We start from the raw sequence: 15,842 nt of genomic DNA on the forward strand, positions 1-15,842 counted from the left end.
TCACAGATAGAGACATTTCCTGAACAGTACCTAGGAGAAGGCACTACAAGATTCTGACATGAAAGTGAGAGATAATCTGGAAGTGCTGTTCCACACTTGAGTTGGAGCAGGACATTAAGGCTACAGTGAGAGAAGCCAGTGAAATCTCTGATGACCACCCAGTCTTTCAGCTCTTGTCTCATCAAAAGGAAGACTTGCCCCATAGCTGCTCATGGAGCTGATGCAGGGAGCAGATGTTACTGCTTTTCTGTGTCTGCCCCTTCTTCCTCAAAATCCCCTCAAAGGCATCTACAGAGATATTGTCTTCTTCAAGTTACGTGGGTAGAAACGTCAAACCTCGATTGCAGCCATGAATCTGCTCATGAACTCTGCTGGCTGCAATGCCACAGAGCTGCCTTAAAGCTCTCTTAAAAATGTAAGGCATTCCAGTCATTTTAATTACTGTGCATTGCATAAGCCAGAAACCAGTTCATACAAAGGAACAACAGAAAAGTGATTTTCAATTGCTCTCACTCTCTTCTGTATTTAGTGCAACCTCCAAAGCTCTGGGAACACCAGCTCTTATTACCATTTCAAGCACTTCATCTATTTGAAATCTCTTTGTTCAGTCACTTAAAGCTATTGATGCAGTTTAGAAGGGTTTAAAAAAGAGAATCAAAACTTCAATTTGGAAATGGCTACAGCAGCAGGAAAACAAAACAAGACAACTTGAAAGACTTACTATAAACAAAAATCAGAGAAAATTAATTGCTTGGAATGAGGCATAGGCAGGTAGAACCAAGCAAATCACATTGTGTCCTTCCCTCCCGGATTCTGTCAGACCATCTAATCACAGCCTCCTGGTTTGAACCCTGCATGGTACTGAGCCCTTTGGCCCTGGTCCAGAAATGCACTTAAGCTTATATTTAACTTTGTGTATGTAAATGTTCTGTTGACTTCAGCAGAGCATCTTGTGTGCTTAAAGTTGAACATGTGCCTTAGTGTTTTGCTGGATTTGGGCCAAAGAGCACGGTCATGTGCAGGAAACATTTGCAGCTTGATAAGGCTGTTAAAAGATATTTCCTGGTTACTCTTCTGCAGCTGATGCCACATCACAGCCCGACTGCAGGATCCCCACACTACTGAGAGGGTGATTTCATATTCCACAACCCTTTATAATGTAATATTCCTGGAAACCCATGGTGCCTACAGTCTGCTCCCAGGCTGGGTGCTCTCAGTGGGCACAATCTCTAAAGGATCCTTGAAGAAGGAACACAGTGTAGAACTGTTAGAGCTGATGAAAATTTAATAGTGTACCTCCAATGAAAAGCTTGGAAATGGGATGGAGTGTTACCTATGTCTGGCTTGCAGACAGGAAGGTGACATAATTCCTTTGCAACCTCAGAGAAAGGGATCAAATGAATTTTTTTGGTATGTATTTATAGGATCAAAGACATTTTTTGAAGAAGGAGTCTTCTCATTTTAAATAGCATATAAAGTTCACTGATACAACGCTGGAATTAATAGGACTATTTTCAACTTGTTCCACGCATATAAATCATAGCAAATACAAACATTTTAAACAAAAAAGTCTTCTGAGAGGACAGTGTTAGAAAAAAAACAATTTACTGAAAAATAAGCAGATAATCAAGAAATACGAGAACCTTTTTCTAATGTGATGCATGACCGTTCTTTGCTGTCCTACGAGGTGGCAGGATTGTGCTGTAAAAGGGGCATCAGACAGCTCTGAAAACACCTACCCTTCCCCTCATGCTGCATAAAAGCAGAAAAACAATGAGACCTCCTGGATAGCATGATGCTGAGCTGGTGCAAAAGATATGAAGACCATCAACTTTAAGAAAAGTTTTTAGGACAAGAGGATGCTTTTGAGCAGCTTGTCAGCTGGACAATTTAGAATACTAATGGCAAGACTTCACATTCATGACTCAAGTCAATTTTCTGTTAAAAAATAAAATAGAAAAGGGCCCTTACTTCAGAAGCTTTTATAGCTAATATATTGTCAAGGAGGTGGCAGGGTTGAACTGCCGGTGGAATTTTCCTGATTTCATTCATGATAAGCTCAGTTTAAGCCAGCTAAGATCTGGTGAGGAACTGAGTGTAACCAACTACGACACGTGACATTTGTCAGTGTATTTTTCTCTGGTGATATCGGGCTCCCTCTCTCTCTCTTTCTTCCTCTCTCTTCTCTGTCTCTCAACCCTCCTGGTATCTTTGGGGGGTTTTTTTTGTTTGTTTTTGCCAGCAGTTGCTGTAGTTTGATGAAGCCCTTCTGTACCGAAGCAGCTGGCATCCCTTACAATGAAATGTGGTCAGAAGCAAGTGAACACGCCTTTAGTTCATGTCCCCGTCCCTGGTTCCAGGATGGTCGTGTGGAAGGAAAATGACGATGTTAACAGGGACTTGATATAAACTAATATGAATATCTGTGAAAACAGAAAGTAATTCCCCTTCCTGGGATTTAAATACGACACGAAGCTTAATATGTTCCGTTTTGCAAAGACTGGGTTCCTTAGGCACTGCGGAGCACTGGCTCCCTCGGCGAAGGTCGGAGCCATCCCTTGCAGCGCACTGCCCCCTAGCACATTCCCGCAGGATGGAGAAGGACACCGCGCTCGGTCACAGCACCTGCGGGACACGGCTTCCCTGGGAATTTTCGCACCAGCTATTGACTCAGCCCAGTCATGCTTGGCTTGCGGGATCCGACAGGATCACAGCATGAAGTTGTGTGGCTGCTCGCTAAGGCAGAGATCCTTAATTGTGTTCAGCAGGGTGTTCTTGATGGAAGACTGGAATAACATAGATTTCTTTATTTGGTGACATTAACCAAACGTGAACTCGAATTTTCTCATATGAAGATGGAGGTCTCTATTTTCTCCTTCTTCCAATGCTACCTTCTTTATGGCCATATAAGGCTTAAAGATTTATCTAAGCAAAGAAGCAGAATGATAGATTTTATTTTATTTTTTTACCTTTGCAGTTTTCCCCATGCAGACAGAGGAATTCAGAGAGAATTCTCCTTTCAGTTCCTTCATTGACTTTCTCTGTTAATCTGACACCATTGTCAGTATTTTCTCATATAAACAAACACTCAGAATCTTTGCCTGGCTTTTTCAGAGTTCATTTTGCTGGTAGGTCTTAAAGGGGAGAGGCTAATATTGGATATCTAATGGATGTTATCAGAGGATAACATGAAATATCTCTATTTGCAGATGATAAAATGAGTGTACAGGCAGATTAAACTATTTAACAAAGGCTTCGAGCAGGCTACTGGCCAGACTGAAGTTTCCTGAGTATGATTTACCTATACTTTACAAAAATAACACACTCTGGTTTCTCTGTGAAGTGTATTCTTCAAGAGGCAAATAAATATTGTTCTTATTGTACAGTATCCAGTCCTGGTTGAAAAAACTGTATTCTTACTATTGTAGAGAAATTAATCTCTTTGAAAATAATATCTAAGTGTAAAAAAGCAGGTGAATCAGCTAAGCCCTGACCAAACACAGGTACTACTACTCCAGGCAATGATAATACAAGCATAAAAATTTTTTCTGGATCATCTCCCAGACACTGGTAAGCCTTGCCATACTGACAGCCTGCACCCCATCCCTTCCAAAGAGATGTGCCCAGCCCTTGGGTCAAGCCATGTCACTCCTTTTCTGTGATCTGATTGCCTCTCTGGATTATATCCGAAAAGTGAGCTAGTTCCTGCAATCAGCACAAACTTGGTGTCACTTTAAGTTGGTCACTTTAGCTTGGTCAGCCTCACTGTAAACAAGCTACTTCCATACCTTCTGGGGCCCTGTGGAACTTCAGTAATTTTTAGGCCCCTTCCTCTCCTGTTTCAGAAATCGAGAAGGTGACTAAAGGGTTTGTTTTTCAGTCTCCTCTGAATGTGTCCTGCATCTGTGTATCATAGACACTCAGCATTTACACAGCACTCAACAGCTTAAAAGCTTATTACAAAGCATTTAGCATGTTAGTGCTTGGAACACACAGGAAAGGTGTTATTATAGGAATGAAGAAACATACTCAGGGGAGTTACTTGGCCAGAGAGTGAAGGGAGGTGGTGCAAGAGCTGTGATTATAATCTAGTTGTGTGTGGGCCAAACTCTCCCTTATTTACACCAGTGTCAGGTTCTGGCAGAATTCTACTTCTCTCAGATACTGATCTGAGATGTTGATGGGCCAAGTGTATCATGATGTTGGTGGATATCAAACTTGGTACAACAAAGGAAAAAAGAGAGTGTCAGACACACCTCATTTTTCTTCTGTGTTGCTCTGCTGAGGTTGGTGGAGTTATTCCTTGTTTACACCCAGTGAGACTGAAATGACAATCCACCCCATCTGATGGATGCAGCTTCACTTGTAGAACCTTGAACAGACAGTCCAAGTACCTGAAGTATTTTCTGTGTAGAGTTTCTCATACTGTAATTTGGGCCCAATGATTCAGACTCTGATGTGTCTAAATGGAACAACCTGTTTAATACCCTATCTCGTACATACTTACAGGACCCGTTAGTACCTCAGCACCATTTCATTTTTTCAGTGTCCACTAATGCACATTCCTGAGCAGCTCCCAGCACTATTATTCCATGACACAGGGATTTGAAGCACAGTGAGGTAAAGCTGCCACACAGGTTGTCTGTGTCACAACGAGAATAGGAACTTGTGTTTTCCACTGTTGGCATTGCAACCTTGATCCCTATTGACAACACCCATCTTGAAGCTTTTGCCTACGGATGCTCCAAATAAAAGCCTGTGCTCCCATAAGACAGGAGATTTTAATTTTATATGGACATTGTGATTAAAGAAAAGGTGTAGGCAGGCTGTGCTTCACCCAGATGGAGCAGAACTGTAAATCTAAAGACTTAGCTGACTATATAGAAATTTAGGACAGCTGGTCCCTGGCCTGTAATACCAGCATAATTTATAACTAGACGCGCTTAAGTCTTGTAAACCCTGTGGAAAGTACTCTGACATTATATACACTGGTTTGATACTGTGATTAATCACCCCTCAGTCCCCTTTGGAGGATAATAAGACTGTCTGTATCATGCAGCTGGCAATCTCCTTCCTTACAGTCCCAGCTCTTCTATAACATTTACATTTCTACAGCTGATAGAAATTCATGGCTCCAAAAGGGGATAAAGGAAAACAAAACAAACAGGACATTTTTCTAAATTCCACTAAAGCTGCTCTGCTAAAATATACTTTGAGATTAAATGTGGGGGGTGCCCGGGTAGATACAACGCTGCTTTTCCCAGCTTGGTTTTAGCAGTTTGCGACCCCTGCCTGACTGAAAGGCCAGAGGAGGGGAATTGCTGGGTGGTGGAGAAGGAGCACCCGAGCGGGATTAAACACATTCAGGGCAAAATCCTGGTTTACTCTTCAGATAGGTCTTGTCCTTCTTTTCCCTCGTCCTCTTTCTACAGCCTGTTGGAAGGGGAGAAGCAGCAGCACACTGCACTTGTGCGTTATCTGACCGCGGTCTGAAAGCTCTCTGGAACAGCCTGATCAGCGTGCCGCGACTCCAGCGTAAATTCGGTTTGCGGACAGCCCGGATGGACTGACAGGAATCGGCGCGAGCTCTCCAAGCGAACCGCGAGCCCGCGCACGTTTTCCAGGTGCCCCCAGGAGGGAGGCTGTGACAGACTCGGGCGGACAGCCGCCGGTACGAGGGAGGGAGGGAGGGAGGGACCGCTGGACGGAGCGAGGCTTCCCGCGGTACCGGGAGCGGGTCGGGGGCCAGAACCGGGGTCGGGGCCAGGGCCGGGGCCGCGCCCCCGCGCGCCGCGCGCCCGCTCTATTCCCTATAAGGCGCGGCGGGCGCGGCCCCGCCCCGCGCTCGCGCCGATGAGGTAATGCGGCGCTGCCATTGGCCGCGCGCGGCGGCGCCCCCGGAGCGCGAGCGGCGCGAGCCGGGTATAACTCTGCGCGCCGGTCCCGCTCCGCTCGCAGCGCTCCGCACCTCGGCTCCCCTCAGCTCCGCGCCGCCGAGCGAGCGAGCCGCCCGGAGAGACCGAGACAGCGGCAGGACAGCAGCCGCGGCGCACGGCTGCTAGGCAGCGAGAATAAAGTAAGACCAACACAGTAGCCTCTCGCTCTGCAGAAGTGAGGAGGCACCTCGGGGGCAACATGACGGCGTGGCTGAACTTCCTCGTCGTGTTCCTGTGCAGCTGGAGCCTGCGGGACTTGGTGGTGGAGGCTTGCACTTGCGTCCCCATCCATCCGCAGGACGCTTTCTGCAACTCCGACATCGGTAAGTGTAGCCGCCCGGGAGGGCTGGGGGCAGCCGGAGAGCTGCCGGGACCCGAGGGGTGCGGGCACGGCGCGGCTGTGGCCGCGGGGCAGCCGCTGTCACGGCAGGGAGCCGCCGTCCCGCGAGCCGCGCCGTGAGGGCAGAGGAGCGGCGGGCCGCTCGCACCGGCAGCGCGGAGCTGCCCGTCCAGGAGCGCGTTCGGCTCCGCTGCTGCCGCAGGCGCCTGGGCTGGCAAGGGGAGAGGAAAGTGGCGGCGGACCCCCCGCCCAGCTCTCCCAAGCCTTGTCCCGCGGCTGCAGCCTCTCCCAGAAGTACCTTAAAGAAATCAGTAATTGTTAGACTGGCATTTTTCCTACAGAGGGACAGAAACACAGTTGGAGGTGTAGTCTGCCAAAATTTCCCCCTCAACTTGGTGACAAGAAGTAGGAGGCAGAGTTAGGATGGGTTCTCCCAAGCCAAGAAACAGCCCGTGGCTGGAGGTGCGGCTCGCATAGGCTGTGCTTGTAGCGCTGGGAAGCTGCAGAGGCAGGTTCCCAGTGTCTCCAGGCTTTCTGTGTGCTGCGCTGTGCTCCTTGCCGCTGTGGGAGGTGTGTATACCTGCACGCTTCTGGGAATGCTGAAACGCTTTCATTGGATCCTGGCTGATGTTTTTTCCACTATGGGTTTCAGCATCCCTAGAGTTCTTCATTACACTAACTTTAGGTAGGGGACAAGGACCACACCAAAAATCTCCTAGGAGGCGGTAATAGAGACTCCCAAGTTTTTTGACTTGCTTGTAGCTAAGGGTGAATAACAAAATATGGTTGTTGTTTGGTAACGCTTCCTTGGCAAAGTATATGAAATCAATTAGTGGTGTCTTTGAACCACTACTGGACACATGTCCATGTAATGGTAAATACAGGCTGTCACTTCAGCAGCAGTGAGAGGGTGGCACAAGTCTGACAAGTCTCCTGCCTTCTCTGTGGGTTGCCTTAGTAGCACAGCATAAAAGGGGCCAGGGGCTTTGCACTGCTGCTACCCACATGGTGCTGACTGGGAGTAGAGTCTGCAAAGAAATCCTCCTGGCAACTGCTATGGAAGTCAAAAGGAAAGTTATTCTCACTTCAGCAGAACACTCATTGCTGTGGATGCTGCCAGTAGCCTTTTCAAGTTAGCCAAAGTTAGTGGCAAAAGATCTATCTCTTGCCTTCAGTTCTACAGAAACTTCAGTTAGTTTATCTTGTGTGTTTGCTCCTGAATGCCAAAAACCCCATTTTCTGTTTAAAGTGGAGGGAAGGTTACATTGTGCTTCATTAACAATAGCCTGGAAAACACTTATAAAATAGTTTTATACTGGGAAGTTCTTCCAGGAAACTAAATTATTCAAACTTCTGTTGCTGTTATCATAGTTTGGATCAACAAGTATGCCACCTAAGTGGCAATTGCCAGGGAGATTTTTCGTTCTGTGAAAGTGAGACTGGGAAACAGCTTTTCCACAGCAAAAGCTGATGGCAGCATGTGGCCTTCATTAGCTGCATTTTGGGAGAAGGACTGCTTTCTTGCTCTGCTATAATAGATGAGAGGTATTGTCAGTTCAAAAAAATGGTGTTAAATACATTTTTGTAATGAATGCACACTGACAGTATATTTTTACTTTAGATGCATCAGTGACTAGGAGTAAATGATGAAGTTTCATATAACAGTGCTCCCAAACTTTAGGGCACAAAGTTTTTCTGTGTTCTGCTCTGATTTCTGGTTGAGTTCAAAGTCTTCCCTTAATTTCATTTTTTCTGGGTTCTTCAAAGCCTTGGCTTTGCTCTGAGACAGAGTAGTTCAAAAAGTTGACATCTCTGGGGCTGTCATGCCTTCAGACATCACAGCAGTGGAAGGAAGAGCAGCTTGATGGGGAAGAGCAACCCATTCCAGTAAATGAGTTGAGTGCAAGTTTGGTTAAGACTACAGGTCTCTGATGGGTTGAAGCAAAAGTAAATCCTTATATTTGCTAGAACTGTCTGGAAAATGTGATATTTCTGTAGCCTGATTTTAGTAAATGCTGTCACCTTATTCATATGCGGAAAGGACAAAAAGTGCACTAAAGCTTTCTGGCTTTGGAGGAGTTAATCATCTCCATGGAAACTGATGGCAGTGTACTAGTGCAGTGTTTAGACAGACTAAACTACACGCTGGGTTATAAAACACATTGTGGGGAAGAAAGGGACTTGGCAGCAAGTTTTTATCGCTCTTGAAACTTCTGACAAAATACCAGCTCTGAAGGGAGGAGTCAGTGCAGTAAGGGCTGGAGCAAAAGAGGCTTTTAAAATAGCTCCCAAAACAATGTAAGAAATTAACTTGCTAGGTGGCAGCCTAGGAGAGGCTTTTCATCTTCAGAAGCACTGTGTTTTGAAGAAGGAGAAAACTTTTAGCTGAGGACTGTAATGCAAACTTCTACTGTTGGTATTTCCTGCCTAACCAGTGAAGTCCTACTCTCAAGTTTATTCTCTTCTCCTTTAATCTGATCTCACTGGACATTTAATTTTTCATTTTCAAGTGGCTCTATTCTGATACAGCCTCCCAACCCTTCAGTCACTAGAAGGTTTTAATCTTTACAGAAACAGATGGTCAAATAAACCCATTGGAAAGGGTAGGATTTCAATATGTACATAGTTTGAAAGTAAAGGTTGTGGTCTTTGAAGGAATCTTGAACTTCATAAATAACAATGTATATGCATTTTTAATTTAAAAAAGGAGGAAGGGAGAAAAAAGAGGCACTACTGCTAGACTGGTCACAGGGGATCTTTTCACTCAGCCTGACTGGTTCCATCATGGTGAATGGAGCAAAAGTGAAGAGGTGTCTTATCTGGCCCTATGGGGTCAATCAATAATAAAATTGCTGTTTTAACTCTTGGCTTTCTTTCTTTAATGGGATCAGTAAGTGCCAGAAGAGGCAGTACCATAATTGGACAAACAGCAACTGCTATGGTTTACCATCTGAACTTTGCTTCCTCCACTCCCGCCCTCTGCCTTCGACCCCTTCCAGATGTGAATATTTTTCTTTTGTTTGAATTAAGAGACCTTTTGAAAGAACAGACACCAGGCATGCTTTGTTCTTTTGTGACAAAGCTGTGACATTTCCAGCTGGACATAGCTGACATGAAAGGAACTTGTTTGTCCTTTTTTTTGCACGAACAGCAGGAATTTTTGAGCTTGGCTGCTGAATGTTGTATTCACAGGTTTGGAAAACACCTCCTCTTTGGCCCCCTCTGCCCCACAAGTCCTCTCAAAAAAAAAAAAAAAAAAAAAAAGGAAAAGAAAAAAGGGAGAAAATAAGTGAATTTGGAGACTGCATTTTGACAAACCAGTCTGCAAGTGATAAAGTACTTTATTCACTCTACGGCTTTCTTATTTCTGTCTTGTGCATATACTTTAGAGAAGAGTTATGGCACTACTGTATGTGTCTTGCCTTAGGTTCAGAGGAGCTCAAAATAACATTCCTTTGTATGGTTTGTGTTGGGGGAAGAAATACCTGTATCAGTAAGGATGCCAGTGGGTAGTGCTCCTCTCTGTTCTAAGTTATTTCACTCTTGGTGAGATGGAAGTGGCAAGCTCTGGGGAGGTGAAGGTAAGTTCTGAAGGGTCCCTTTGTGCTGTGGAAGCCATACCTTATTCCATCCTCCTATACCCATAGCATTGAGCTCACAACACCTGCAATGGCTCCCATCCTTTGAACTGAGAATGTGAGAGAAGAGCAAGAAGGAAACAGCAGAGAAGGAGGAAACTGGTGAATTTGTTTGGCCTGGAGTCTAACTGAAAACCTGCCCTTTCACTGGTTTCCCTGAGTTGATCATTCCACTTTCTCACTAACAAGTTAAAAGACATGTGCAGAACACTTGATCATACATTAGATTTTGAACATGGTTTCTTTATTTTGTTACATTGATATCAAATGTCCTGTCTTAGCCTCTAAGGAAGACAGGTAAGGTCGACCAGACTGATTTAATAGTTGCAATAACCCATCTACAATTAATTATACCAATCTTTACAGTTGAGATGAATTTAAAACTAATTTTTTTGGTTACATGCTGCAGTAAGGGTTGCAAAAATGTATCCACTTTGGAATCAGGCTTTTGTTGAGGAAGTAATGATGTGATTTTATTTTTAGACTGGACTTCCCTTGGAGGCATTTTAGAAACAGGAAATCTGAGAAGCATCCCATAAAGCTTCAAAAAAGAATAAGTACTGCAAATTTCATTTTACATGGGAAGAAACAGAGATTTGTTTAACTTCTGTGGAATTCCAATGCCCATGGTAAAAAACTTTGTTGAAAGAGTGTTCCTTGTGACTGGTCATGTCTCCTGACAGAAAGATGGCCACTTGGAGTTCAACTGTCCTATTTAGTAGAAGTGGAAATAGAAGTAACTACTTCAGTTTTTTGGGAGGGGTTTTGTGTGATTATTGACAATTCTAATTAGTCCTTATAAGAGTAGTGAGATCTGGAGTTAGTCTCTTCTCCAAATGTATGTATTAAAAAATAAAAGTGGTGGAAATTACTGTTTGGAAGATGTACTGCAGAATCTTATTTCTTTTTATTATTGCATATGCTTACTCCAGATTTCCTGCAGGAAGTATCTCCAGCAAGGCCTCTCAGCCAGCAGAGAGCCAGATGTTCCAACCTTAAGCCTTGGAGCTCCTGCTTTATGCAGACATTTCTTTCCTTCTTATTTTCACTGATTTCCCACATGTTCTTTAGAACTCTTTACCTGCCAATTGCTCCTCTGATGTTTCTGGAAAGGAGTGGGCTGGTGGGAACATAGTAATGTACAGCCATACACAGTACCAGTGTTTTTCATTGGGGTTTGGGAAGGACCTGATTTATTCAGTTTTTCAGGATGAGCAGATTGGATTGATTGTATGAGAAGTGACACGAGGTGACAAATTAATTCTTAGCTCTATCAGTGTTCTTCACTTTTCTTGGCTATGGCAACAGAGTTGCATCTGAGGAACTGGATTTCTGTACTCAAGTGCAATCCCAGCCAGGGTAGGTGGGGCCAATCATTTCTAGTAGGACTCATCGAGTCACCTCGCCCTGCCTTGGATGTTAGAACTACTAAGGTGGAAACTTAGTTTTAAGATGTAACAATGCCATCTAAGGTCAACTTCTTTTTGGTCACAGCTCCAATACCGTGTAGTGCTCTTAGGTAGACCAACAAAGTGTGCATCACTGAAGGAGGGAGCCTATTTGGTCTGGACAGGAGATCTTGGAATTAAATGAAACTTCCACCAAATGCTCTCTGGGAGTTTTAAGAGCTGGTAAACCTGAGAGGACAGCTTGGTTCAAGTCAACAGACAAGACCAGGCATGCTGTGTTTGCCAGCTCTGAACCAGACTAAGCTAAGGAACTTATTTTCAGTCCTCATAATGTCAGCAGTGCCTGTGTTTGAGTTTCCCTATAATTATGTTGGCTTTTTTTTTTCATCTCAAGATGAAGAGGCTTTTGCTCTAATGTGTTCCTCATTGCTGTAGAGTTCCAGGGTATGATTCTGTCTTTGACATGATAATATAAATTGGAAGCAAATTACAGTGGTAAAATGATAGTAGTGTAGATGATGAGAGGAAAATTGTGCCTTCAAGTACCAATTAGTTATATAAATTGGGAGTTCATTAAAGGCCTACTGTAGCTCATCTAAACCTCTGAAGGTTGTCTACATGTGACACTTGAAATTTTACTGGCAGAACTTCATTGGACTCTTACTACTCTTTAAGCAAACTATCCCTTGCATAGACTTGTCTGAGACAAGGCTGATCAGAGCAGCTGACTACATTTGAAACTATCCAAGACTGCTTCAACTTTTCCACAGCTTTGTGGCACTGAAAGTTCTTTGCAAATTGCTGAGCTGAAGTTCAACCTATTAGGTAACCCTCTGTGTAGAACTACTCATGGCTCATGGGAGGAATGCACACTGCTGAGGCTTTATCACTTCTCTGCCCAACAGTGACACAATTACCAGTGCTGTTTGCCCATAGTGGGATAGAGTCTTATTTAAAACTACAGCTAAACTGGGTCTGCTTTGGAACATCTTGAAATCAGGATGCTAACCAGTGTGAATTTTAAATTTCTACTATTTGAAAGTATTAGACTGGTGCTGAGGAAAATGTGACCAAGGTGGGTTAAATGGACTTGCACCATTATACAAGATCTAAAATCTGTCCTAGTTATGAATATGGAGAGGAAATACTGAACCTGCCTCGTAAGGCTCATGCTTTGAGTAAAGCAGGTGCATTGCCACTTGTCTCAGTATTTCACCTCCTTGTATCAGAGCTGGGTTTGACTTGATCGTTTCAGGTTTCTAAGAGGAATGTTACAAACACTAGAGAGCTTAAAAGCTATTGTCAAAAACAAAGTTAACATTCTACTGTAATGTGAAGTAGTTCTCTTGAGTGACCAGAGTGAAGTGCATTAGCTGACAGTGTCTAATAACATAAAAATGCAAGTAATTTCACATAACTTTGATTACTTTATTTGCTCTAAATTTCTGCCAGCTAGAAAAGATACTGGGAGCCTTCTGGAAACGAGGCAGGACTCTCTTGAGTTGTGTGGTGCTAAAATTAATGTTGACTATGAATAGTCCAAATTCCTGCTAGTGTTTATATAATACCTTTCTAAAGGGCAATTTGAGCCCTTAGAAACTGTACACAGACAATAAAACTCTAGTTAAATAGCAGAGAGGTGGACATACAAAAAATAGTATCAAACCTCATAAAAAGCAGCTATGGTTTGCCTGCAATGTAGTATCTCTTTTTTACTTTAGGAAGAAAGGAGGTGGTTTGGGGTGTCTCTCCTTGGACAGAAATGTGCCAAGAACCAGCAGAGAGCAGTGCTTGGGGAGTAGGGAGACCATTGTCAGTTAAGGATATGGTCTTGGGCTGTGCTAGTGGAGAGCTAGAGGTCTATGTCAATGAGCTCAGTTTTGAAAACTTCTGTCTTTATTACAGGCTGGGGAAGAGAATGGCCACAGCAATAGGTTCAGTGGGAAAGCTGGAACAGGAGAAGGTATTTAGGATCTGCAGGAGTGGCAAAGGCCCTCCAGAGACTATCTCAGAGTATAGGAGGAGAGGAGGACTCCTGGAGAAGGCAGAGGTGCAGTGTGGAAGCCTTGATGAAGAGCTAACACAGGCTGGTCAAGCCAGGAGGAGTCACTAGCTGTGACACATGGCAGGCCACCCCACCTGGAGCTATGGGAACTATGTGGGGCATGCCTAAGGTGGATCTTATCTGTCCAGGAGAGTGAGTGCACACTTGGGCTTCAGGGGATACGTAAGAAAGAGAACCCCCATAAAACAATCTGATGCTCTATTGATTGACCCCTAAATGCCTGTAGCATGGTAATTTCTATCTTGCAGTCAAGGTTTAGGCTTTGAAAAAACCTGGCTGTGTGGACTGGCCATGGACAGAGCACATGCCCTTTACTCCATCTGGACTCCAGCCAAGCTGTTGCCTACCTCCATTTTGATGAATGCAAAGTTCCTTCAAACAGCCCTTCAAGAAGTGCAGGTTGTATGGGTGTGTGTGCAGGGCTTGGTCTTTTATTTTTGCCAGGTGAGTTATAAGGAAAATAATGCTTAGCTGGAAAATGATTCACATTGAGCAGCAGGAGAAACAAATGAAATGAAGCCATATATAAACAATGCTGTCTAAAGGTACTTTTTGAGATATATGATGTAGTAACCTGCCCCATTACAGCCAGAAGATAAAAGGAGAGTGTGAAAATGGCAGTGCCATCATTGTTCAACACATTGTTACTGATCCTGGGCAAAAATGCACACTAATAAAAAAACCTACAATCTTCGTTAGCTACCCATCTGTTTCTAAAGTGTCAGAGCTCTGCAATCCTGCTGGTTCATGAGAGTTTAGAACCAGTTTATTGGGGAAGTAAAGAAAGGCCTGTTAAAGGGCCCAATGAGGGAAAAGAGACCTCATAGATTTTTCCTTTCTTAATTCCTCAACTTTGACATGAAAGAGCCCAGCTTTCTGCTGGCCTGCATGATCTTTGGTACTTCAGTAAAGCAGCTATAAATTGCACCAAATTTGCACAAAGCTTGAGCAGGTAGCAATGGCTATACCAGGTGCAACAGCATGAAGGTAACACATTATTACTTCTTGCTCCCTACTGATTCATTAAAAAAAAGTCACACAACAGCCCATAGGAAATAGGAGTACTTCTATTTCTCAGGGTTATATTCAAAATGTCCCAAGCTCCTGCTGGCCTAGAATGAAGGACTTGAATTTTAACTCCCTCATGCTGCATTGTAATTACAGTATGGAGACTTCAACATCTGTTTCCTTTTCTCCATGTTTCCCTCAGTATTGGGTGTTACTGCAGTGAAGTCAGCAGGGAGGCCTGCTGGCATTATGTTAGTCTGTTAATTTGCTATAGAGGAGCACTGGAGCATTTGTTCAGACAACAAGTTCAATCTCTCATGCTTAGTGAATACACGAACAAGCAAAGATCTTGCTCCTCTGATGTTTAATCACCCCTCTCAAATTTCATGGATCAGCTGTAAATAGGAAGCTCTCCCTCCAGTGAGCAGGTTTTGTTGTTGGTCTCTAAACAGTTAAAGTATAAGAGAAAAAAATGTTCTTGCTTGTACCAAGACAGGAAAACCACAGAATGGAAAACTTCCGCTTAACTTTGAAAGACAGGAAATGGCTGGTGTTGGAAAGGGAACAGGTAGAGGAGTGAGCAAGCCAGGGGATAACTGTGGAAAACCAGCTATTCCCCAGGCACCTCTCCTTCAGCTCTGTGTTCTTTTGGAGAATGGAGCTCCAGGCTGACCCCTGTGCTCCAAGCTCTTTATACACTTTCCAAGCACCCACCCCAGCTCTCTATTTCCTGCCTCCTCTGACACTGCTATAAATATCCTGCCTGCCTTCCAGAGGTCCAGAGAAATGCACGTTGCAGATAAAATGGATCTAAGGTAACAGTATAAAAGAGCTTTTAGACCAGCTCTTGTGAAGTGAGTGGCTATTGGGTCCTCTGCTTTATCTTGTGAAGTGTGAGGGTGCTGAGTCCCCTGCTTTAAATTTCTTGAATAGTGAAACATTTTCCTTGTTTAACATGCTCACCTCTGGATTAAGATGCATGGGTGTGTATCTAAGGAAATTATTTCCTCCAATAAATAATGTGCTACATGAGGCACAGAACTGAAAGCTGAAAGAATTCTAATATTTGGGAGAATGTAGGGTGGGGAAAAGATGGAACTAGTTGAGAGACCACACTGCATGCAAAAGTATAGCACTTGCAATACTTAAATGAATGTCTTAAATACTTTGGTGAGGTGGATCAGTCCAAGAGGAAATAAAAGAGCAAAGTGCTCCCTGGGGCACTTAAATAGCCATCATGTACAGTACTTCAATAGCCACAAAATACCCAGCCCTCCCTTAGCATCCTGCAGGGCAAAAATCACAAACCCAGAGAAGCGTGGGAAGACAAGAGCTGCAGTTCCTGTGCAAGAACTTCAGTATTGCAAAGGATTGTGCTGCGATGGGGGCAGGATGACTTCTTAAGCCCTTTGTTTTACTTTTTTAAATATGAAGAGTAGCACCTGT

The 15,842-nt window shown here is 43.9% G+C and overlaps 2 protein-coding genes across 2 annotated transcripts in view; one reads left to right on the plus strand and one right to left on the minus strand.

Annotated features, from left to right (window-relative positions):
• The window catches only part of SYN3 (synapsin III), a 187,255-nt gene that overhangs the window by 83,531 nt on the left and 87,882 nt on the right, over positions 1-15,842 (minus strand). The window lies entirely within an intron of this gene.
• TIMP3 (TIMP metallopeptidase inhibitor 3) overlaps positions 5,899-15,842 on the plus strand; it is a 37,314-nt gene continuing 27,370 nt past the window's right edge. Inside the window, exon 1 of the mRNA XM_079304515.1 lies at positions 5,899-6,259. Coding sequence (XP_079160641.1) covers positions 6,136-6,259 — 124 coding nt within the window. The 5' untranslated portion in view covers positions 5,899-6,135. The remainder of the gene's footprint in view (positions 6,260-15,842) is intronic.

This window comes from Erithacus rubecula (assembly GCF_903797595.1).
Source record: "Erithacus rubecula genome assembly, chromosome: 4".
In the NCBI taxonomy this organism is placed as follows: Eukaryota; Metazoa; Chordata; class Aves; order Passeriformes; family Muscicapidae; genus Erithacus; species Erithacus rubecula.